This window comes from Gopherus evgoodei, chromosome 9, assembly GCF_007399415.2.
Source record: "Gopherus evgoodei ecotype Sinaloan lineage chromosome 9, rGopEvg1_v1.p, whole genome shotgun sequence".
Classification (NCBI taxonomy): domain Eukaryota; kingdom Metazoa; phylum Chordata; order Testudines; family Testudinidae; genus Gopherus; species Gopherus evgoodei.
In genome coordinates, this window is record NC_044330.1 from 105,616,035 (window position 1) to 105,640,148 (window position 24,114).

The window sequence follows — 24,114 nt, forward strand, 5'->3', positions numbered from 1 at the left end:
GGCACTGGATTTGATGGCTCCATGGGACCAGAATCGACGGTGCTGATGTCATCGGTGCCTCTGCAGGCATCGGTGCCTGGTGACCCGACTTAGACGAGCTCTCTGGCTGCAGTGCAGGTGGCACGGAAGCGGCAGGAGCAGGGAGCTCAACCATGGCGTGGGCCGGGGAGCCGTCAGGCACTAGGCACTGGCAGGAGGAGTCGTAGGCTCTCTCGACCTTGGAGAGAGGGAGCGGTGCCGAGTCAACTTCGGTGCCAGCGACAGCCGGTGCCAAAAGACCTTGGCAGTACTGGCGGGGTCCGGTGCCGAGGAGGCGCTTCTGCCTGCCGATTGATCATCGCTCGGTGCCAAAAGCGGAGAGGTAAGAGAAAGTCCCGCTCCTTTTTGTTCTCGGCTTAAAAGCCTTGCAAATGGGACACTTAGCTGTCAAGTGCGATTCCCCGAGGCACTTCAAACAGGAGTCGTGCGGATCTCCTGTCGGCATCGGCTTGTGGCAGGCCAAGCACGGTTTAAAATCTGGTGAGCCGGGCATGCGCTCCGGCACCGGGTGCGGGGAAGGGGCTAGTCCCTGTACCCCGCTAACTATTACTAAACTAACTATACTAGTAAAGAAAAAACGTATAACAATATAAATATATATATAAAAGGATTATAACTATATACACTAGAACTACGAGTAGCTAGGGAAGTGGAGGTTAGCTAAGCTGCGCTCCACTGTTCCAACGACCGACACAGGTGGTAAGAAGGAACTGAAGGGTGGCTCGGTCGGCAGGGGTATATATCTGGCGCCATAGCGGCGCCATTCCAGGGGGCGCCCAGCTGACCCACCGAGTGTTGCTAGAGTAAAAATCTTCCGACGAACATGCACACGGCACGCGCACACCTAACTGGAATGGATATGAGCAAGCACTCGAAGAAGAACACCTGCTTCTTCTGTGGTTAGCCCAAAGGCATTAATTATTCACAGTTTCAACATGTGAGACATGGCATTATGAAGCTGTTGCCATGCATGGTTCAGTGAAGTTTCTTCATAGCTCTCATGAAGAGGCTGACACTAAAATTATCTTGCATGCCATCAATGCCACAAAGAGAGGTGCAACTGAACTCCATGTGTCTGCAAAAGACTCAGATGTTTTAGTGCTCTCTGTGCAATTGAGATGGTATGCACGCCATACTTATAACTTGCTGATCAGTAATATCATGGTAAAATGTGTGTAGCACCATTAGGTGTAAAGTTATGAACATAAACTGACATCATGACTGAAGTGTTTCCCAGCTAAGTCTGAGGAGGGGCTAACCCTGTTTCTCTAAAACAAAGGGCAAGCCAATGCCCCAGCCAGATGCCAAGAAAGCTAATGGGACCTCATGTATCCAGTGACCATTCTTTGTCAAGAAAAGGGGACATGGACAAAGAGATCTGCATCTTAGCAAAAAACAGCTGGAGGTCTCCTTCCTCCATCAGACCTCCATCTCCTGGTTCTCAGCTGGAAATGTTTTTCAAGGGGAGGGGGTACTGAAATTATAAAAAGGAGGAGCAAACACCCCAAGAGACCTCTTCCTCTCTCTCCCCCATCCATTTCACTCTTTGCACCTGAGAAGACAAAAGAAGCAGCTGTTGGCCTCTGAGGAAGGGGCCCTGACTGGAAGAGTTTGGTCAGTAACACTCTTGGAAGCATGTGGTAAAAAATTTTGCTTTGAATCTAATACAGTTTGTTAAGTTAGGCGCTAGAAAGTGTTATCTTTATTTTTCTAGTAATCATTTTGACTTTTATGCCTCATTCCTTGTACTCACTTAAAATCCCTCTCCTTCTAGTTAATAAACTTATTTTACTGTTTTACCTAATCCACTGTGTTTATCTTAAAGTGTCTGGTGTGACAAAGTTCCTCCTCTACCTTGGTGGGTCCTGCGCTTACTGGTAGATTTTCTCACCTCAGTGATCTTCCCCACAGTCTGGATCAACTCCTCCTGTGTCTGATCAGGAGTTGGGAGGTTTGGGGGGAACCCGGGCCCGCCCTCTACTCTGGGTTCCAGCTCAGGGCCCTGTGGATCGCAGCTGTCTATAGTGCCTCCTGTAACAGCTGCATGACAGCTACAACTCCCTGGGCTACTTCCCCATGGCCTCCTCCAAACACCTTCTTTATCCTCACCACAGGACCTTCCTCCTGGTGTCTGATGATGCTTGTACTCCTCAGTCCTCCAGCAGCACACCCTCTCAGTCTCAGCTCCTTGTGCCTTTTAATCCCAGCTCCTCATATGCACTTCCTCTCCTCTGCCTCCTCTCCACCTGACTGGAGTGAGCTCCTTTTTAAACCCAGGTGCCCTGATTAGCCTGCCTTGATTGGCTGCAGGTGATCTAATCAGCCTGTCTGCCTTAATTGGTTCTAGTAGGTTCCTGATTACTCTAGTGCAGCCCCTGCTCTGGTCACTCAGGGAACAGAAAACTACTCATCCAGTGACCAGTATATTTGCCCTCTACCAGACTCCTGTACCCTACTGGCCTGGGTCTGTCACACTGGGTAACTATTTAAGATAATAAACTAGTGTATATTATTCCCTTAAAGGAATAATGGACTTAATACATTTGAACTGTCCAGGAGAGGGCTGGGTGGCACAGGACATACATTTATGGGAGGAAATCTGCGATTGGGAATATGATGGGGTCACGCTGCAGAAGTAACCCAAGTGTGGTGGAAGTTTACAGTCACACACAGACACACTGGGTGGCTGGAAGGCTGTGAGCAGCCCAGGTGGGAGCTACAGCAGCAAGACACTGGAAGGCACAGAAGGTTACGGGACAATAGTGAGACAGCCCCTCACTGATTGGATTGCACCGTGGTATGTCACTGAGATGCTGCCCAAGACTTTCAGAAGATTCTGTTTTTGTGCCTGCTGCTGAAGAGCAGAATCGCAGGGTATCCCTCAGAGACCTGTTCCTGTCACTCAGACCATTAAAAGCTGCCACTCTGCCAGGTCTCTACACCCTTTCAGAAGTAACACTACTGGAGGTTGGCTGGAAAGACCAAATTATCTTACTGAAAGGCTTTTGTTTCAGCCTCCAAAGACTCTGTCCTGGCTCTGGAGGTGCTTGGAAGAGCTGAGACAGTCACTGATGATGTCATAAGTACACTGGAGGTGTTCACATGCCAAGTTTGCCATTTGAAGACCAACATTATGACACTTGCCAACATTACATTGGTAGACATTTTCCAAGAGGCAGGTAGACAAAGCAAAACTGCCACTTAGAAGGGGTGCTGTCTAGAGGACAAATTCTCAAGCAATGGAATGGCTCTGGGATGATCAAACATATCCAAAACTACCATCCCCTATCAGGCATGAAGAGGTGCTGGAGGATGGACTGATCACACTAGTCGTGTGAAATACCATGTGCTGCCCAATCAGTCCTTCAGCTAATCAAATGCTCGTGCGCAAAGACCAGGTGCTCACCACTATGCAAATGTTTAGCCAGCAGCCTTCCTTGTACAGAGAAGTCCAAGTGTGATAAGGACGAGAATCAGTGTGACAATGGGTCTAGCAGTGATGTCTGTATAAGAAGGCTGTAAACCAGAGGCCCAAGGGAGTCTCTCTCCAGGCTGGGAGAGAGCAGGGCTTGGCTTTCTGCAGAAAGGGTACTGGGAGCAGGGGCAGCTCCAGACCCCAGTACGCCAAGCGCGTGCTTGGAGCGGCATGCTGTGGAGGGCGCTCTGCCAGTCGCCAGGAGGGCAGCAGGTAGGCAGCCTTCGGCAGCACGTCTGCGGAGGGTCTGCTGGTCCCGCAGCTCCGGTGGACCTCCCGCAGGCATGTCTGTGGAGGGGGTCCACTGGTCCCGCGGCTCCACCGAAGCCGCGGGACCAGCGGACCCTCCGCAGGCACGCCTGCGGGAAGTCCACTGGAGCTGCGGGACTGGCGACCGGCAGAGCGCCCCCCGCGGCATGCCGCCGTGCTTGGGGCGGTGAAATGTCTAGAGCTGCCCCTGACTGGGAGTGAAGCAGGGCTGGGGAGAGCCAGAGGAGCAGGGGAGCTCCAGGCTGGCAAGTCCCCAGGCTGCAGGGCCTGGTCCAAGGCCCACGGAGGTACTGGGAGGCAGAGGAAGGCAGCAGGTCTGAATCTACACACTACAGTCTGCCCCAGGGAGCAGGGCTTGGTGATGACTGGCAGTAGCCCAGACTGAGGCAATGTGGGGATTAGAGGGTTGAAGGTTTCCCAGAGAAGGGAGACCCCTAGAGACTGGTGGGGGTATTGCCAGGGGACAGCCCCCGGGTAAAGGGCACTGGGTCCGGGAGGGACACGAGGGCCAGCGGCAGCGGGACACCAGCCTGCAGAGTGCTCCGAGGGCTGTAGAGCTCATTTCCTGAGATGACCAGCAGGAGGTGCCCCAGGGGTGAGTCGTCCCACGCTTACTGGTAGCTATATAATTGTTCTAGGTTTGCCATGTTTGGTACAACTGAGTGTGTGGAAGAAAGGGTTTGCAAATGATACCCAGCTTGACCCATTTCTGAAGATACTGTATTATCAAAATTCCCACCAACTAGAGGACCTGGAGCTGGCCACTGGGAGGAGGGGAGAAAAGGAGGGAGTGAGTCCCTTCACTGAAATGATTCTGTAGAATTTTGAGAGTCAGATGACCCCTCTCTTACCTTCCTGTCACTAATTTGCCAATGGAATGTGATTTTACTACCTTGTGCTCACAGACTAGAGATAATATTTCAGCATAGTTTTTGGAGTCTCTTTAATACATGCCTGTTCATGGATGATGTCGGAAAGCTCTTTCACCATGTCTCTGAAGTTTGATTTTAGTCCTTCATGGTACTCTACTTGGTCCTCCTTAATGAGCTGCTCATTGAGTTCCAGAGCAAGTCCACAGGCCTGTATAAAATTCCTGCGGATGAAAGAAATAGGCCCTGGGCATTATTGTTTCTCATCCACATTTGCAGATTGGAGCCAAAAAAACAAATGGATGTGTGCGACTTTGTTTACAAATTCGCCCTGTGGGCAAGCACAAGGCAACATCTAATCGGAAAAGCAACCCACAGGTTCTCTCCTGGGTGGCCCTGAACAAAAAAGGATGTTTGTAGTCTATTCCCATCTGTTACTGTTACTCTTACTCTTGGATTAAGTTCTCTTTCACATGACCACTTCTCCCCTGTCTGCGGCTGTGGTGAAATAACTGTGTGTGTCTGACTTTCAAAGGCCGTTATGAAAGGGATAGAGCTGCTGGGACCGTAAGATTGTGCAGCAGGGTTAGGGGTACAAGATGTCTTCCCTCTTTCTTTCGTGGCAACCATAAGCGTCTGGCACTACTTCCCAGGGGTGCCCAGTGCCCCAAAGCGGACAGGAAAGCAGAGTCCACAGCCTGCTCCCCCTGTGCATTGGTCAGCTGTGTGGGGTGGGAGGCAGCTGCACCTAGCAAAGGGAGTAGCAGCAGCAGGCGAGCAGGCAGGGTGTGCCTCATTGCTCCTGGAGGAATTCTAGATACCAAAGGCAGACTAGTAGGAAGGAGGAGAGAGGGAAGGACAAAAGTGGGGGAAAACCTGCAATGGCCCTAACTGAATGGAGGGCGGGAAGTTAGCTATTTAATATATTTAGTTATCTCTTGAGAGACACAGAGTTGGGCACAATTCTTAGACTACAGAGAGAATGACAGGATAGACTGGCAGATAGATAGATTGATAGACAGAAGCAAGACAAATTCTTATTTGAAATCAAATATCTTTGCAAAAGTGGCAATGGAAGTGAGAAAAATGGAACCACATGGACAGTAAATGGATTTATTTAAATATTTTAAAAGTTCTTTCCAGTTTGACAGTCCCCCTAGAAAAGTCTCTCTTGAAAGATCAGGACATGAAGCATAATTTTAAAAAAATAACAAACACACACAGTCTTTGGTTTTTAGCAAGACATTTCCCCTTTTAAAAAACAGTTTTGTCTAGGTATTGAGACTGGGCACCTGATAGCACATGAAAGCTACAGAGTCAGCTTCAGTGTGCAGCAACTGCTGGTGCATTATTTATTAATTATTACCATTATTATTGTTTTATGTTATTTATTGTAGCCCCAACTGCTCTAGTCATGAACCAGGATTCCATTGTGCTACACGCTGTATAAATGCAGAATGAAGAGAGAATCCCTGCCCCAAAGAGCTTGCCATCTAAGACAAGAGACACATGGATGGATACAGACAGACCAATCATGGGGGAGTATAAAAATCAATGAGACAGTCTGAGTCAGCGCGACGGGCAGTGGTCTCAGGGTTAGAAGGAGCCAAGATGTCCTGACTAGGATTCGGTAAGCTCACCATGGTCAGGATACTTTTGGGCTAGGAAAGCGGAAACCAGTCTCCTTCCAAAATCAGAAGGACAGTACCAAATCTTTGAATTAGTATTTCAAATCTTAACTCTGATCATTAAAAATATAAGAAAAAACATATATCCCATTATGGCCAGCAGGCTAATTCAATTACTTAGTAACCTACCTGAACATTTCTTTTAACTCAGTCACCTTCTTAGCGGGATATTTGCTGGACTGATTGTCATTCAGGAAAGCTCTAGCATAGGCCAGTGGACCAGCATTAACCTAAAACCCAAAATGTGAGAACTTATTTATGCTGCAGCTTTTCGGTTAATTTCAGAGGGTAATAAATTTGCTCTATTAGAAATATTACTTAAGCTATTACTTCATGCCACTAGATGTGCATTTCTATATGGTCATGGGATAATAATACTATAGTACTGTTTATGTAACAGAATAGAAGACACCTGGAGTTCAAAATGTTAGGCCTTTTGGAATGGAAAAAAATTATTTACTGATATTCTGAGTCATTTTCAATAAGACATTGTGATGATATTGTCTTGGTAAGTATATCTTCATACAGAATTAACAATATTAAGCAACATATTGAATCTTGACATCATACGATATTACTAACATCTCCCTTTTTTCCCAGAAAATGTTTAAAGACATTATATTCGATATATTCCTGGTTTGAATCTCTTTAAGAGGCCAGCTCCTAATATAAACCTTTCAGTCCTGTTCAAATTTTATTGCTAGTATTTGTTTTATTTCCTTCAGGATGTTTTCCCAATTTTTTATTTATTATCACCAGTCCCATATCATGTGCATGAAAGAGGGCCTCGCTGTCTTGCATTTCATACAGATATCTGAGACCATATTATGTATTTTATTATATTGACATGGAGAAACATACACCCTGTAAACTAAAAATTACTGAACTTGCACTACGTTAATAGTAGATTCAATATCCATTGTCTGCATCATCTCATTCCATTATTTTGCTGTTATTTCACATTTACAGTCTAATGAAATTACACATTCTAGACATAATCTTGATTGATGCTCACTTTATTAAAAATCTCTTTCAGAGAAGAAAAGCACCAACAAAGCTATCTGTATTAGACAATTTTACACACAGGTTTGAAGTTTCAGCAATCTAGATACACTAAAAAGAATGCACGATAGGAGTTTATCAGCTACAACGGTTTGCTTTAAGGGTTGTGCTAGACTTTACTTTTCTATTTATGATCTTTACATACAAAAAGAAAAATGAAGAAACTGACATTCCATCATTTCCTTTTTAGGGAGTGACCTCTTGAGCAGGGGCAGCTCTAGGTATTTTGCCGCCCCAAGCACAACAGGCAGGCTGCCTTCGGTGGCTTGCCTGCGGGAGGTCCGCCGAAGCCGTGGGACCAGTGGACCCTCCGCAGGCATGCCGCCGAAGGCACCCTGCCTGCCGCCCTCGCGGCGACCGGCAGAGCACCCCCTGTGGCTTGTCGCCCCAGGCACGCGCTTGGCATGCTGGTGCCTGGAGCTGCCCCTGCTCTTGAGACACATGGGCCATGTCTCAGACTGGGGACAGGTCAGGACTCATGAAGCTGTTTCCTGTCTGTATTTTCCAGATCAGTCCTTCAGAGCTGTTAAATATAACCAACACCTGCCACACACAAATAATGGGCAAGTACATATGGGCCTGATTCTGCAAACACAACTAGGCATAGTGTTTACTCCCATGAGTAGTCCCATTGACTTACAGTGGTAAGTACTACAGTCAGTACTGTTGGCAGGATCTGGCCCGCAGTGCTCCAATGAGCTAGTTAATGATTTCTGGAAAGTAAACAAGCTATTCTGTCACCAGCGTAAGGATTTCAAGATGTTGTGCTAATGACGGGCCTCACCTGTACGGAAACACAACCCTGCAACTTGAGCTGCAGCTGGATCATATCCACCTCATTGGAAGAGCAGAGTTTTTGCAGCTCTGCTGTCTTGTCTTTTATCTCATCAGTAGCAACATCAATTGGCTTGAGATTAACCTGTTGTTCGTTATTTACTGGAATTCTCTTCTTCACATACGGAAACGAGTTTGAAGCTATTAAACATATCAAACAGAATGTACAGTCTGAAAATCATCTCCGTAGACCCCTTCCCAAAGGCTCACAGAACAGATACAGACAGGTCCCTATCCTGAGGATTTCGCAAAGCGAAGGTAAAATCCCGGCTGTGCTGAAGGCAGTAGTAGTTTTGCCACTTAGTTTCAAGAGGAGTCAGGATTTCATCCACAGAGTTTAGGCATGACACAATCACAAACAAGAGGGCAGGAAGTGGTGAGGTTGAATAAATCAGATCTAAAACAGTATGGAGGCTCAGTCCATCTCCAATTAAAATGAAAAATTCTGCACAGAATATTAAAAATGTAAAAATAGTTTAAAATTCTGCAAAATTCTGCAAATTTTGTCACTAAATAAATGTGGAGGCTCCAGCGTGGCATTGGGGAGCACAGAGCACTGGCTGCACAGAGGTGGGACAGGGACTCGACGGTGAGGCTGCACCCAATCCTGACAGCGCCAGGGCTGGGCCTGCCCCAGAAACACCTCAGGGACCCACCCCTCTGTGCCAGGTGCAGCAGGTGTGGGCAGGCAGACTCAGCCTGGCAGGATCCAAGTGTGGAGGGGCTTGGGGGGGGGGATCCAGGTGTGGGGTAAGAGGGTTCTTTATGGGGCAGTCTGGGTGCTGGTGGCTCAGTGGGGTGGGGTGCCAGGGGGATCTGGATGCACAGGTACTCAGTGGGGGAGGAGGGTCTGGATGCAGGGGCAGTGGAACTCTGCAGGGAGGTCTCAGGTGAAGCTGGTTAGGGCTCAGCATGGGGAGTGTGGGCGCTGGGGGAGTGGGGCTTAGGTGGGGTAAGGATCCAGCAGACACTTGGGGCTCAGTGGAGTGGGGGGGGGGGTCCATGTGCGGGTGGCTCATTGGGGCGGTCCAAGTGCACAGGAGGTGGGGCTCATTGAGGTGGGAGTTTGCGTGCAGGGGCGGGATGGCGTGCAGAAATGGGAAGGCTGGATGCAGGGGGTGGGGCTTGGTGGGGGGAGTCCGAGTGCAGGGCTGGGGGTCTGGATGCAGGGGGGTAGGGACTCGGCAGGGTTCCAGATGCATGGGGGTTGGGCTCAGCAGAGAGGGCCTTGTGCAGGGGGCTGGGGCTTGGCAGGGTGGGGGTTCTGGGGCAGGGGGTTGTAGGTGTGGGGAGTGAGGCTTGGTGGGGGTACTGGGTATAAGGGGTGTCCAGATGCAAGAGGGTTTGGAGGACAGGGGAGCAGTCCCCCATACAGGAACCCTGCCCCCCATAGCTGAGCAGTGATAGGGACAGTAAATGGGGGGGGGGTGAAGCCAGGGGAGGTTTCCATGGGTGGGTCTGACCCAGCCTGGACTAGCAGCTGAGCCCTGCACAGAGTAGGGCTGAGGAGAGGTGGGAGTTCAATTATAGGGGACTCCTACCTCTGCCCCCGCAGTGATTTACCTCTCTACTGGCTGCTCTGGGAGTCTGAAAGGAGACACCCATGCTCCTTTGCTTTCCCGTCAGAAAGTCATTTTTCTGAGGGGAAGTAAAGAAATCTGTGGGGGTCAAGAATTCTGTGCCCACATAGTGGTGCAGAATTCCCACAGGAGTAATTTGAAATCCAGAGGTTAATACTGTAATTAGCTGACACTTTAAACATTCTATATGTGGGAATAAAATGAACAAACCAAAATGAACAATTCTGCATGATTCTCAGTCACAAGGGGTATTCCTGCCATTGTTTGGAGGTTAATCAGCTGTGATTTGTGTGTTAAAACAATATTTGCTGATTCCTATTCCCTAATATTTAGAAGGTCGTACTCACTAGTTAGAATGGTCCGTCTTTTGCACTGCTCTTCCACAGAACCATGTTTTTTCCCAGATAAGGTATAAGGAGATTCAAACACAAATCTGCGAATGTTGTGATTTCTTTCAAACTCAGTCTTTCTTTCAGAGAGCTCTTTGTCTTCAAAGTAGGGCTTCACATAAGTCACTTGAATATGAGCATATTTGGGATCAAGATCTTTGACACTGACCTATGACAGAAGAGAGTTATTTACTAGAAGAGGAAACAGGCACAAACTACATTAACGATCAGTTTAGATATTCACGTATTTATCCATCATGGGTATAATTCACCCCATGCAGAGGACCTGTATGAATCCTATACATCACTTTAATTCCACTTACACGCTATTTCAAGGGCTTAAGTGGCACACAGGCCTTGGACTGACCCTGCTGCCTCACGTGAATTTCACCCACAAGAATTCCTTTGGACCTCTGCCAGACAGCGTCAGGTTGCTTATGCAATGAGTTCCCAGCGCCTTCACACAGAACCTCTCTACTCTACAGCCTAGAGCTCACTCTTCCAAGCATTTTGTTAGCAGGGCTGTCTAGATTCAGTGACACCACATGCCGTTTAAACTCCACCTTGTTTGAATCCTGGATAATTTTTACATTCTCTGCTCCGAATTTTTCTCCATAAAGTTTAAGAAGTCTCAGGGAGATCTCCGACAGGCCCGTCAGCTTGGGCTCCTTGTAAATGTATTCCTTGCCATCCTCTTCTTCAAAGAAAGTCTAGCATTAATCAGAAAGACGTAGGCAGTGAATGGAGAGATTTCGTGACATTAAACATTTAATTTAAAACTCATTTTTAAATGGTTTTTAAAAAGCTTCTCAGATAAGATAAGTTTATATGTTAAAACAGTCTCTGCGTAGTAATATCTAAAAAGTTGGTGAAACTTTCAAAGTGAAAATCTGGAACCTGTACTGGGAATAAGGCTGAATATCATTTAGTCACATTACTGTAAATGTAGTTAGAATGATCCCAGCCAGGAGCAGCTTCAGGCACCAGCGCACCAAGCACGTGCCTGGGGCAGCAAGCCGTGGGAGGCGGCCTGCCGGTCGCCAAGAGCATGCCGCCGAAATCATGTTACCAGAGGACCTCCCACAGGTGCGCCGCCGAAAGCCACCTGACTGCCATGCTTGGGGCAGCAAAATACATAGAGCCACCCCTGATCCCAGCATATAGAAAATTAAAACCAGTTGTTGCTCCTTGTACATTTTATTAAAAGGGATTCTGTCTTTGGTTTTATAGAAGTCCAAAGTGAGAGACATCAGACTATGTGCACTGCAGAGACAGCCACTGTCAGAGTATGTCAAACCTGTAACAACAATGGACCATATTGTGCCACCAGTTTTTAAGCAGACCTTCTCCCTGAACACACCCGTGCTAATATTCTGAAAAGTCACAATGATTTTCTGCGAAGGGAAATATCCACTGTCTCTATTGGTTCTGTATTGCTTGAGTAATCCAAAGTGTTTCTTAAACTTTGTTAACTCATTACAGTAATATTTAGGCTGGCTAGGATTTTCAAAAGCATCTAAGAGGAAAAGTCTCGTTAAAAATCAATGAGACTTGTATCTTAAATCAGTCAGTTGCTTTTGATAATCCAACCCAGTGTCATAAAGCTTCGTAATAACACGTTAACAAGGTACAGAAGCCCTGTACTGAAGAGTTTACTATATAAAAGAGCACAAGTGAGCAAAATACAGAACTATCTTAAAGAAGCTAGTGGTCAATGCAACGGGAATGCTTCCTGAATGAGGCGGCTGAGCAAAGACAGGGTGCTTGGGGCAGGTTAGTTGACAGGCTGATCTATGTACTTACTTGTCCATAAAAGGCCACTCGGAAAAAGGTTCCTAGAAGTCTTTTTCTTGTGTGCATCACCTCCAATATTTTAGTGTAAGCACCATGAAGTGTTCTGTATAACTGAGTAAGTTTCTGGAAAGCAGAAAAAGCCAGGTGTGTTTCAACATTATTCAAGCAGAATTATGTGAGCAGGAAGTCAGAGCCGATCCTGCAAAGTGCTAAGCACTCTTGCCCTGATTCAGCCTAGCACAGAAGCTCCTTTGAAAATGCCAGACTGAAACATGTGCCTAATGTTAAGCACAAGAGTAGTGCGCCATTCCTTTCAGTAGGGCTGCTCCTATTGAACTTTAGCACACGCCTAAATGCTCTGCTAGGTTAAGAGCTCAGCACATTGCAGGACTGAGCCTTTGAAAGCAGAGCTGCTTGAAATATTTCACTCAAAGTTTTTCCAGTGAAAACTGACCTTTTCTAAAAACTGAACTTTTTGTGAAAAACTGCTGACGTATTTGAAACTTTGTTTTTCCTGAAACTTGTGGTAACATTTTTATTGTTATGTTTTAAATCAGAATATTTATTGAAATAATATGCAAAATCTTTATCCAACATTTTTGTTTACCAAAGACCAAGATTCCAGTAAACAAAAATGCTGGAGAACTATTGCTAACAAGATTTCAGTAAAAATTCTGATTTGAAAATGGTGACAAAATGCTGTGGAATCTTCCAGGAAAAGCAGAAAATGGGTCCATTTCAAAGCCTGCGAAATAGAGCTTTGAAATCCCCTGAGAAACATTTTTTGACCCACTCTACTCAGCACATTCTTTCATTCCCCCACCTTTCCTAAAGCCATAGGAAATGAAAGACGTCCCTGAGTGTCCCCTGTGACTCACACACAGGACCAAATTCAGCCCTCAGCCATATAGGCATTGCTCTCAGTGAGGCCAATGGGATCATCCAAGGACAGCATGTGGCCCATGGAAATCTCCTGGCATCACTGAAAGCCTGTCCTCAAGAACGCCTTCCCTGCGGATTTGATTGTGCATTGAACCTGTTCTGAGGGAAAGTAACATATACAACTGCATGCTGGAGCATAGCTCACGTTTCTTCTGTCTGGTTAGCAGCCAGAAATGACATGGATTTAGGAATGTGCCTGCACAGTACTTTGCGTTGTGAACCACTAAGATAGGCAAGCACTGCGCATTAAGCAAGTCAAGGCATGCTAGAGGTACAGTTTTAATGTCTGGTTTCTCATCTGCTTTCAGTGACTCAATTCCATGGTCTACGGCAGAGCAGCAGGTGATTGTAGATTCTGTTTGTCAGAGGGTGGAGATGGATGGCAGGAGAGAGATCCACTTGATCATTACCTGTCAGGTTCACTCCCTCTGGGGCACCGGCATTAGTGGCCACTGTCGGTAGACAGGATACTGGGCTAGATGGACCTTTGGTCTGACCCAGTATGGCCGTTCTTATGTTCTTATGTATAGGGCACAACTAATTTCTCCAGGATGGTGTCCTGCTGATGTGGATTTGGACACATTGGGCTGCATTGTCTCTTGGAAGAAAGCTTGAGGATCACGGGAGAAACAAGTATCCATCTGGGAAGAGGAGGAAATGTTTGCCTTGGGGCAGCTGAAGCTTTGGTGGCTCTGGGTCCCAATTAGTGTCAATTACCCCAAGTCAAAGGAAGGGACTTATTCAAGTTTTAAAAAATCCTCAAAGCTTCAAAGCCTTCCCAAGTCGAAGGGAACCCAGAAACAAGGGCTTCTATGGGCATGTGTGGTGTGGATGGTAGCTATAATCTTTGCTGAATTGGGTCCCTATTTAAGAGATCTCTGTGTCTGCAGCATCTCATGGGAACTATTAAGCCTCCGGATTCTTGCTTTAACTTATTTTGTTTAATATTCATCAATAATACAGAGTGTACAAAAGAAATAATACATCCATCACATCAGCTCATCACTCACAAACTAAGAATTTCTTTACTAGTAGCCTGGGGAATTCTCATTAACACAAAGCCAAGGTCCAAATAGGTACCTCAAACTCACGGCGCTTTTCGTAAATTGGAATGATCAGTTTGGAAACCTCTGAAATCGTTTCGTAACGTTCTGCCTTCCACAGGCCATCTATGCATTGTTCCAACAGCTCCACTAGGACTTCCTGTATGAAACACAAAAAGGAGGCTGTTCATAGCTAAGTAACTTTAGGGAGAGGTACCATGAAAGACATCAGAACAGTTCAGCAGCACAAGGGTGGGTGATTCATTCTTAAAGAATTATTCTCATTCAATCTAAGGTTCTGCGCCTTGGAATCCTACCTCGCTGTAGTGAACATCCATCATCCCAGCATCTTCTTTCATGGCTCCCTCTTCATCAATATTGGACGTAATTTTCCTGAAGGCTGAACATCCATTAGGGAACAATTCTATGGAAGGCAAAAAGAAAAATAAACGTTAGAATTAAATTATCATCGAACAGTCTAATGCAGTGTATGGAATACCGTGCTATGGTTACCCATGCTACATCTTTGTCATGCAGATTCCCATTGTACTTGGTGCATTTGTATATGAAAAGCTAAAAACTTACTTTCATGTTATCTGTTATTCAGTGGCTTATATTTTAGCATTGTTAATACGCACCATCATGCCTCAGCATAGGAGGCAGTGTGGGCTAGCAAATAGGGCACTTATATGCGTGTCAGGAGACCTGGGTTCTATTCCCAGTGTTGTCACTGACCAACTGGGTGACCTTGGGAAGTCACTTGCCCTCTCTGAACCTCACTTTCCCCTCCCACACTTTGTCTGTCTTGTCTCTTTGGACTGTTAGATCGTTTGGGCCCAGACTGCCTGGGCATGTACTGCACCTGGCACAACTGAGCTCAGATCTCAGTTGGGGTCTCTAGGTGCTATTACAGTAAAAATAATAACGTCCAAAAGCACTTCAGTGAAAGGGTCGATTGCAAAGTAAGAGGGACAAGAAAGGTCTCAAGGCTGCTCTGCCTTTGTACCATAAAGGGAGGAATAGAACCAAAACAGATGAATCAGCACATTAGAGAGTGTGGCCTCCAACTGACCCCTCTGCAGCTGCAGGGAATTTGGGGGAGTATTAACTAATCACTGAGGCATGGACACATATTGCCCCTTGTGTCAGCCACACTGTTCAACAAACTCAGCCTGCATGTCCTCTGAGACTGTGGCTTATTCCAGCAGCCTGGATCTGTCTGATGGCAGAGCCAGCTGGCCTGCTCCTTCTGATGGACACCAGCCATGACCTGGCCAGCCTGTTCCATCTGGTAAAGGCCCCACTTCTCAGAAGCACTCCCTCCTTCACCAATAGCCTTGGCTTCCTCTACCACAAAGCAATGAACACGTGTCTCACTTAGCAACTACTGCACAGAGTCAGCTGTGAACCCTTGATGGGGGCTGCACTGTACAGGAGAAGAGAGAAGGCGCGTGTGTGTTTATGTTCTGAATATGCATGCTGATGGGTGGTGCTGTGTGCTGCAGCACAGGGTAATGAAGGTGCAGGGCTGGATTCTGAAATTGAGAGTACTTCCTTGGGCATGGCAAAAGTGTCATTTTCCTGCACATGTGATGGATGAGCAATGTAGTTCAGTAGCAATACTAACTCACACATCCTTTGGAACTGTTCCTCTTTTTCTGCTAGCTTTGGTTTCCCTTTCTCTCCAGTCACATGAATGGAGAGTATCCAGATATGCTATGACCCTTCCATTTGCAATCATGTACATTTTGTATATGTAACCAGAAATGTTTTCAACGAACACAATATATATACTTGTGGGACTTAGGCCCCCAGTATGCCAACAAGGAGCCATCAATCACCTTTGCAAACTACAGCTGAAAATCAGGGTTTCCTGGGCTCTGCTCCCTTCTTCCTAGTGTTTGCAGATCAACTGCAGTTAGAGATATTCAAGCTACAGTTTCAATGGTGGCCTTTAATGAAAAGATCAGAGGGAGCTGACCGGTGGAGTGCAGTGCATTAACTGTCAGAGTACGGAGTTATTCGAAAGAAAAACTTTTTACATGCAAAATGGTGATATTTTAAAACCAACCAGTCTGCCCACCACTTCCTGTTCTGCACTACGCCACAATGTCCTCTGTCACCACTGGCTCTTTATCTAGTTGTACAGGGCGTAGAACAATTCCGCTTTCACTGCACTTAGCCTGTATGCCCACTGTGAAGGAACCCACTACTCTGACCTCTATGCAATGACATCTGTGGCATGATCAAAATATCAGGGAGCCAGTTTTTACACTGATTAGGACATTTCAGTCCTGTGTTCGAATACCGAGACTGGTATTGACATGTATAAATTCCTATGCCACAGAGTTCACTATTTTAGAAGAACCCAGTATAACCTGAAAACAGTTGTTTACCAAATCAAATGAATTTGATCTTGAAAACATTTTGATGACCTGTAAACTCAAAGATGGACACAAAGAAAAGGCTGCTGCATTCCCCACTCCAATAGTAAACTCTTACTTTTTCTATGAAGAAACTCTGCAACAAGGGCTGCTACATGGACATAACACATGGCAGCCTGCAAAATACAAAACAGAAGCAGTTAGAGTGTCAGTTGGAATCTCTGCCTCTCCACACCACCTGTTTTCAGTGGAATCTGACAGATTACCTCAGAAAAGTCTCCATTTTTGACATGGATCTTTGCCATGCTGTCCAGCCATGTTTTCCTGAGCTCTGGGGTACTAGCATAGGACTTGGCTAAGCTGTACTGTAAATCGATCAACATTTCAGGGTCCTTTTCGTGTTCTTTCATTTGAGCAGTAGCCATAAGCACGGTACGGATTCTCTTGGTCAAATCCTTGACTTCTGAGGGGAAAGCAGTTGCCTGGCACAAAAGAAATCTAATTAGAAGCAAACGCAGAAATAAAGATGTTCGAGGTTTTGTCACAGAAAGACAGATGTCAACCCTTCAGGTCACTCAGCGTGCAATGGATTTAATTACTATGTACACTGCATGTAGCAATTTTCACATGCAAGATATAGGAGATGATGCTGACTGGACTTTTGATACATTAATCCTATACTGTGTCATTGTGTTACGCAATCAATGCATTTCACCTTGGGCCTGCAAATCCTCTTGTTCAGGGTCAAAGTTTGCAACTCTTACTTGAGTTGCCCCTTTAACAGTAGCCAAATGGCCTTCAGTGGGACTACTTATGCTTATGTACCCTACTGGATTGGCATGTGGGTGAGTAAGTGCTACTCAACGTGAGTACAGGCTACAGAATTGGGCCTTCAATCATTCCTGAAGTATTTTTCACTTCAGTCAACGCCTGCCTCACTTGTTCGCTGCCCAGTGTGGTACTGTACTTTTAGTATTGTACTAAAAGTGTGCACAGTACGAAAAAAATGCTAAGTAAAAACTAGTAATAAACAGACATACTCCCTTCCCTGTAAAGCGTATTACTTAAAGGTCCACATGCAGGGCCACCCCTAGCCATTTGGGTGCCCTACGCAGCCCCCCTGCAGGGGGGCTGTGTGGGGCCCCAGATCTCCCTCCCCCAGGGCCTGGGTGGCAGGAGCTGTGGGGGGCCACTTTTGGGGGCCCCACAGGCCCAGAGTGGCCCTGGGGATTAGCAGGGGGCCAGTAGCAGTCCGCTCCACTTTCCTCACCCCGGCCCCAGCCATGTCGCTCAGGGGAGGGGGCTTGCGGGAAGGGATCCTCCCACTCACCGGCAGAGGGTTACAGGAGTAAGTAGTAAAAATACATAACATTCAATCTTTAAATACGATCTCTGTGTACATTTCCCAGACCATGTACTTGGTGGTGGTAGTGCAAACTTTGTGTTTGTTTTAATACATCAAACTTACCTTCATGGGCCTGTCACTGTTTGCAAAGTTATTAATAATGAACAGTGACTCCTGGAACCTCGATCCTCCATTTAGTGCCACATCTGCTATTAACTGGCTCACTGCAATTATTATCTGTTGGAAAAGGGACAGGTTCTCATCCATGTGCTTTGTTGTCACAATTGTATAAAAAGACATTTGTGGGTCAAAACTCTTTCAAACAGAATGAATGCAATTAATCCACGTCTGCGACCGCTGTGACTTCTGCAGCGGCCAGCGTGGCTGACCCCGGGGCTGCCCAAGCAGCTGCCCTGGAGGGGGCCACACCAGCTACTGCTGGAGAGGCCTGGGATCAGCTGCACCGGCTGCTGCTCTGGGCAGCTGGTCCCGGGGACTGTGTGAGCAGCAGCCAATGTGGATGGCCCAGGGGACCACCTGAACAGTCGTCCTGGGGGCGGCGGGAGCAGCCACAGCTTGGTGGCTCCTGGCAGAGGTCCAGGGGCAGCTGGAGCAGCCGGAGTTCGGTGGCTCCTGGGAGTGGTGCTGGGGTGGCCGGAGCAGCCGCAGCTCGATGGCTCCTGGCAGTGGTCCTGGGGCGGCCGGAGCAGCAGCTGACACCCTGTGGCTTTCCCCCACCCGGCAGTGGCCTGAGTGGCAGCAGGTCCCCCTGGCAGCTGGTGCTGCCTTCCCGCAGCTGGTGCCACCAGGGCTCCCCCTCACCCTCCAAGATTCAGTCAGGGGTATTTGTGGAATAAGTGATTCTTTGTTTCTTGCCCGTGACTTGTCCATGACTTTAATTAAAAATACCCATGATTACATCGTAGCCTTATTCATAATGGGTCTCATTTTCTTGTTTACTCTTCAAAATCTGATGATTATTAAACCACAGGACATAGTCCCGCTGTCAGAACAGTGCATTTTAGGACTAGGACTAGAACAAGCAGACTACAAATCCTGGGCAGGAATTATTAGATGCTATGTTATATTTCTCTCCTTTGTGATTTATCACAGCTCGCAGCCCATCTGCTACTCTGGCTGTTTTTATCATGACTGAAAACAACAATACAACACAAGCCAGAAACAACCCCCCAGAAGAATTCCTCCCCCAATCCAACAGGCAGGACTTTTCCCACCTGAGTATGGACAATCACCCCAGTTTTCTTCACTGGTCTCTTGGCAAAGAGGCGAGCCTTGCAAGCATATTCTGAAAATCAATAATCTCATCCATAAGGACCCTGGGCCAAATTCTGAAATCACGATTTAGACCAAACTCCCAGGGAAATCACTGGAATCAATAGGATTTCTGACCAGATAAGGACTGCAAGATTTAGCCTTTTAAAAAAAAGTCAAACTGCTTCTCAGACTCCCTGATGAATAGGACAGGCTGAGGTTGATAAATCCCCATGATACCCAGGAGTTCTGGATTCTATTCCTGGCCCTGCCTTTTGAGTGACCATGGGCAATCACTGCCCTGCTTGGTGCCTCACGTTCCCCAGCAATAAAATGGGGAGGGACAACACTGACCTCCTTTGTAAAGTGCTTTGAGATCTGCTGATGACACGCGCTGGATGACAGCTAGGTCCTAGAGTTAATATTTTAATCTCTCATGCTGAAGATCAGAGTCACGCGGGACACATTCTCTGTCTTTGCTGGACTCAGACCTGGAGATTAAGCACTGAGGTGCACCACTGTGTGGCAGTTCATCTTTCACTGACCTGCAGGTGTGTTCTCAGAAAGGTTTTCCTTTTAGTGAACTCAAAGTTGTTCCTCATCAAAAGATACAGGAGTGCTGAAGCTTCATTCCTGGTGGAGGCTAGCTTCGAGGTGCAGCATTTCAGGACCTCATAGCACAAGGCTGCACACATGGTCACCCTTCCTTTGAAAAATGCTGAGGGAAACTTAACAAGAAGTGTGCCAATGTTAAAAACACACACACACACACACACGCGCGCGCGCGCAAGCAGGGCAATACTTTGTCTTCATGTCTGAATGCAAACGGGCCTAGATTGGTGTTTGGCTCCTATAAATACACATGGGAATGAATTTCTTATTTTTAATTGCTGAATGTTTATAGAATGACCGAACTGTGTGTGTAACTCTGAAGACACACCAATGAGACATATCCTGTCCTAGGCAGCTTGAAATCTCCATCAGATCCCCCTAAATGGAGCTAGCAGACAAAGGAGGCCGTAGGCCAGGGAAGGATGAGGGTTAAAACAAACACAGACTATTATCCTGAGGAGGAGGAAGTATATTGGAGCCGCAGCTAGGAAATCTGTAATCCAAGCAAATCTCTAAATAAGAGTGAATTGCGGCTGAAGCCTTCACTGCTGGCTGCCTGGAGTTGCAATCTGCTTCTTCCTCCAACTCAGTGGGCCTGATGGTGGGAGCAGGAGTCAGAGCAGGGAATGACCTAGAAAGAGGACAGGGGGAAGGGGGATGCATGCTACCTTCCAGCCTGCCACAAGGAAGCCTCAGCAGGGAAGCTTCAGCGACGTGGCGAGCTCAGGGGTGGCACAAGGACCTTCCTCGTAGAAATGGTGAGGGCTACATAGTCACTGAAGAGTGGGCAGGATTTGTCCGTGGGCCTGGAACACACACAAGTGCTCAGAGTATGCCTGCCCTGCAGTAAAAAACCAGCCTCACAGCCGCAGCTGGCCTGGGTCAGCTGACTTGGGCTCAGGCTGCAGGGCTAAAACTTGCAGTGTAGATGTTCAGGCTCGGCCTGGCGACCCCATGAGAACGGAGGCTCCCAGAGCCTGGGCTCCAGCCTGAGCCCAAATGTCTACTCTGAAATTCTTAGCCCCACAGCCCGGGCTCCGAGACTCGGGGCTGGATGGTTTTCACAAGCGTAGCCGTGTTCTCGGGGGCGTCGTTCCCCCAGACACCACAGAGATGTTAAACGCTGCAGTACTAGGTGACAAGGTGTCAGGAGTCTCGCCCAGCGAGGGTGCGTCTATGCAGCAGCTGGGCAGTGCGATTCCCAGGGCAGCTGCAGCAGCCCGGGCTAACCATCTGAGTCCACTCCCCAAGAGTCAGGCCAGGCTGTACTCGGGTGGATAGCCTGACCCACCACCCCTGCCACGACAGCCACAGTGCTACTTCTACCAAGCTAGTGCGTGTCCATCTACCTGTGTTGTGTCGCACCTGCCCGGCTGTTATGTAGATGCACCCTGAGTTGCCATCGGCATGAGCATTTTCAGCAGCTGACCCACCACCACCTGAGGCCTCGGCCACTTCAGCTAAGCATAGCGAGCCAAATGCCCCATCTCACCCCAATTCAGGGGAATGCCACAGCGTCGTCTCTTCTCTAGCTCTTCCTAGCGGAGGAGGAGGGGGCACCCTGCGGTGCGCGGGTGGATCCGAGCGGAGTAATTTGCTGAGGGGATGGGGACTTGTGAGCGTCGTTAAAGGTTGTATTCAGTGGCCAGAATATTGGGCAGACATTTTAAATATGTCTATAAGGAAATGAACTGTGGGGATGCCACTGTGGAGCTCTCGGCTTCCTGCCACCACATGATTTCTGAGCAACTTGCTCAGCCTACAGGAGGCTGTTTGGTTTATTTTTTAATTTGATTAAGTAAATGGTAATCTCAGCACCACCAGGGACTGTGACTGCATCACGGTATTATTTGTCAAAGAAGAGTCAACAGCCGAAAGATCATGCTAGGGACAGACTGAACCATTGGTAGGGGAGCTCTGATCTCCTATGCCCAGGGCAGGTCTCTTAGTTGAGTTGGCAATACAAATAGTAATTCTAGCAGCTTATAGTGAGTGAGACAGCAGATAAGCCTTACGTTCATTGTCTTTGGCCAAAATCAACATTTTAAGGAAAAAAATTCGGAAAAAGAAAACAAACACCAGTGTAATAATAAGGAGCTAACAAAGTGTGTACACAAGAAATGACTGATTAAAGATTGGGAGTCCTTGTGGCACCTTACAGACTAACAAATTTATCTGAGCATAAGCTTTCGTGGTCTAAAACCCACTTCATCGGATTAAAGATTAAAGATTAACCGCTGCTTACTGTAGCATTGCCCTCTTCCACTAGCAAAAGCAGGAGATCAACCACAGTTCAAGCATTTCTACTAAGCAGCTCCCCTATGATCAAGTTTAGTCAACAGTTGGCCGAGAGGATTCGTGGGTGATGTATTTATATTAGGTATTGTTTCTGGTCCGATTCCACACACAACCTTGAGACTTGCAGGAATGTGTAGTCTTTGGCTGCCACAGAAAGTTCACAGATTCTTTTCCATGTCTATAATACTCCTCAGCCACTCCCTGAATGTGTCAGCTGTGGGAAGGCAGCTCTTAGCCAGACAAAGAGAAGCCATTCTCCCCAAAAGGGGGGGAACTTGGCTGTTCCCACCTATGGGGCAGATCCTCAGTGGGTGTAAATTGTCCTAGATCCACTGACTTCAGAGGTGCCGCCCCAATGAGTTCTGAGTGCCCGTTGGCAGAGGGTCATCTAGATCCTCGTATCTGGAAGTGCTGAAGAAGTGCTGAGGGGCCCCCAGCTCAGCATGCTTTGGGTCCAGTGGGGTTCTGCCTTGCAGCACACAGCCCACGGCATCCCTGATGCCCCACAGAGGGACCAAAGGGACATCTGAGCAACATCCATGGAGAAAGTATTTCCATGCTGGGTCTGAATAGACCAGTAGCCCAAGGTGCCCTTAAAGAAGCCAGAGAATTTCCCGTGTGCAGTGGGAAAAGCCTCCTGTGCCAGGCCCCACCTGGCATAAGGAGAGGGAGGAAGCATGCCAGGCCAGAGGGGTGAGACAGAGCTTGGGCATGGTGGAGCAGGGCTCTGCTACTCCTGACTCCACTGGCAGGAAGTTCTCAGGGACCTTTGCCAGTGACAAAAGTTAAAGCTGCTCCCCTGCAGCTTCAAGTTGCAGCAAGGCCAGTGGACAAAGATTAGGGATTTGAAACCAGCTCCCCTTATCCCCACTCTCACCTCCGCTGGGACATAGTAGAGTATCAAGCCTGATGTGGATCAAGTGAATTAGCCCCTTAAAATACATATTTCCTTCATAATCCTTCATTCTGGGACAACTCCCGAATAGGAGATGTGTGTTTTATGTCAGCATTCTCCCCAGCAACTTGGGGCTGGCAGCAACCAAGAGCATAAATAATTATGAATAATTGATTTTTATTGAGTTTCCACTAACGAAAGAAACAGCTTTTTCTTCCTCTTTTTTTTTTAAACAACTAAGCACAGTGTGAACTCAGTTTTCTTGTGCCAGTTCTGTTCTATGTCTCTTCCCGGTTGTGTTGCCAATTTGAGTTTAGTATAGAAGGGAAGACTTTTGAGACAACAAGTGATAAAATGTATGTAGTGTGTGTGGGGGAATTAAAAAGATTTTTTCCCTAACTACTACCTTTAAAAACTCACCATGACAGGAGGCTCTTTCCTGCTTCATTACCATTATCTCTGCGCTAAAGGAGGTGTGTTAAAGTAGGAGATAACATACGCATACAAGTTGCATCAGAGCTACAACCAGAATACACCGTAGTGGGAACACAGTTACTGGTGATGGTGTGCAAACCAAAATCAGCATGCTGGGACTTTCAGATCCCATAACAAGTTTGCAAACAGAAAAGCCAACCTTGTACCTGCCTTTTAGAGACAATTGCCCTGGCCACTTTAGAGTCACTCTGCAGTTAGAAATGACCTTTAAATTAAGTCTAACAGGTAGGACAAGGATGCTTGGAACCCGTGCAGTTACAGCTAGCAGAGAAAACACTTCTTTGCAGATACTATCTACTGGGTCTGTATCTCATTTTACAGAAGCAACATATCGCAGGGGAAATGAGAAAACTTCACTAAAATAATATTGCAAGTCTTTGAAAATATATTAGCCAAATTCAGGGCAGCTGTAGATGGTCAAGACTCCACTGAAGTCAAGGAGTTGCCCTCATGGACACCAGCAGGAAACTTGGCCCAGCGTAGTTTTCACTTTGCTCTGGAACCCATGGGCATAAGGCCTTCGCTCCGGGGTACGTCTCCGGGAGCTCAGGGTCTTGGAATTTCATAGGAGATCCAGCAGGGCAGGTGTGGATTTGCCTGTTCATTTGAACTGCATAACAATTGGCTGGGAAGGGAGGAAGTTGCTGTGTTCAAACACAACCTTGGGCAAAACGGAACTATTGGAATGCTGAAAAAACTGCTGGAGAAAGTGAGCGCGTTGCTACCTCCCATAGATGCAGCAGGTCCCACCCCAGTGGCTAATTCGTTTTAACGCTGCCTGTTGGCACAAATGCTTCAAGGAAGAGCAACATTTTGGTGGGACTCATA

The 24,114-nt window shown here is 47.2% G+C and overlaps 1 protein-coding gene across 9 annotated transcripts in view; it reads right to left on the reverse strand.

The window, feature by feature from the left end:
• The window catches only part of DOCK11 (dedicator of cytokinesis 11), a 121,376-nt gene that overhangs the window by 14,578 nt on the left and 82,684 nt on the right, over window positions 1–24,114 (reverse strand). For all 9 annotated transcript variants that reach the window (XM_030574598.1, XM_030574596.1, XM_030574595.1 and 6 more), the window contains 12 exons: window positions 19,532–19,714; window positions 17,838–17,951; window positions 16,636–16,851; window positions 16,488–16,545; window positions 14,303–14,409; window positions 14,023–14,145; window positions 12,010–12,123; window positions 10,770–10,916; window positions 10,165–10,375; window positions 8,188–8,378; window positions 6,471–6,571; window positions 4,739–4,877 (listed from right to left, as the gene is read on the reverse strand). In XM_030574598.1, the coding sequence (XP_030430458.1) occupies window positions 4,739–4,877; window positions 6,471–6,571; window positions 8,188–8,378; window positions 10,165–10,375; window positions 10,770–10,916; window positions 12,010–12,123; window positions 14,023–14,145; window positions 14,303–14,409; window positions 16,488–16,545; window positions 16,636–16,851; window positions 17,838–17,951; window positions 19,532–19,714 (1,704 nt within the window). The remainder of the gene's footprint in view (window positions 1–4,738; window positions 4,878–6,470; window positions 6,572–8,187; window positions 8,379–10,164; window positions 10,376–10,769; window positions 10,917–12,009; window positions 12,124–14,022; window positions 14,146–14,302; window positions 14,410–16,487; window positions 16,546–16,635; window positions 16,852–17,837; window positions 17,952–19,531; window positions 19,715–24,114) is intronic.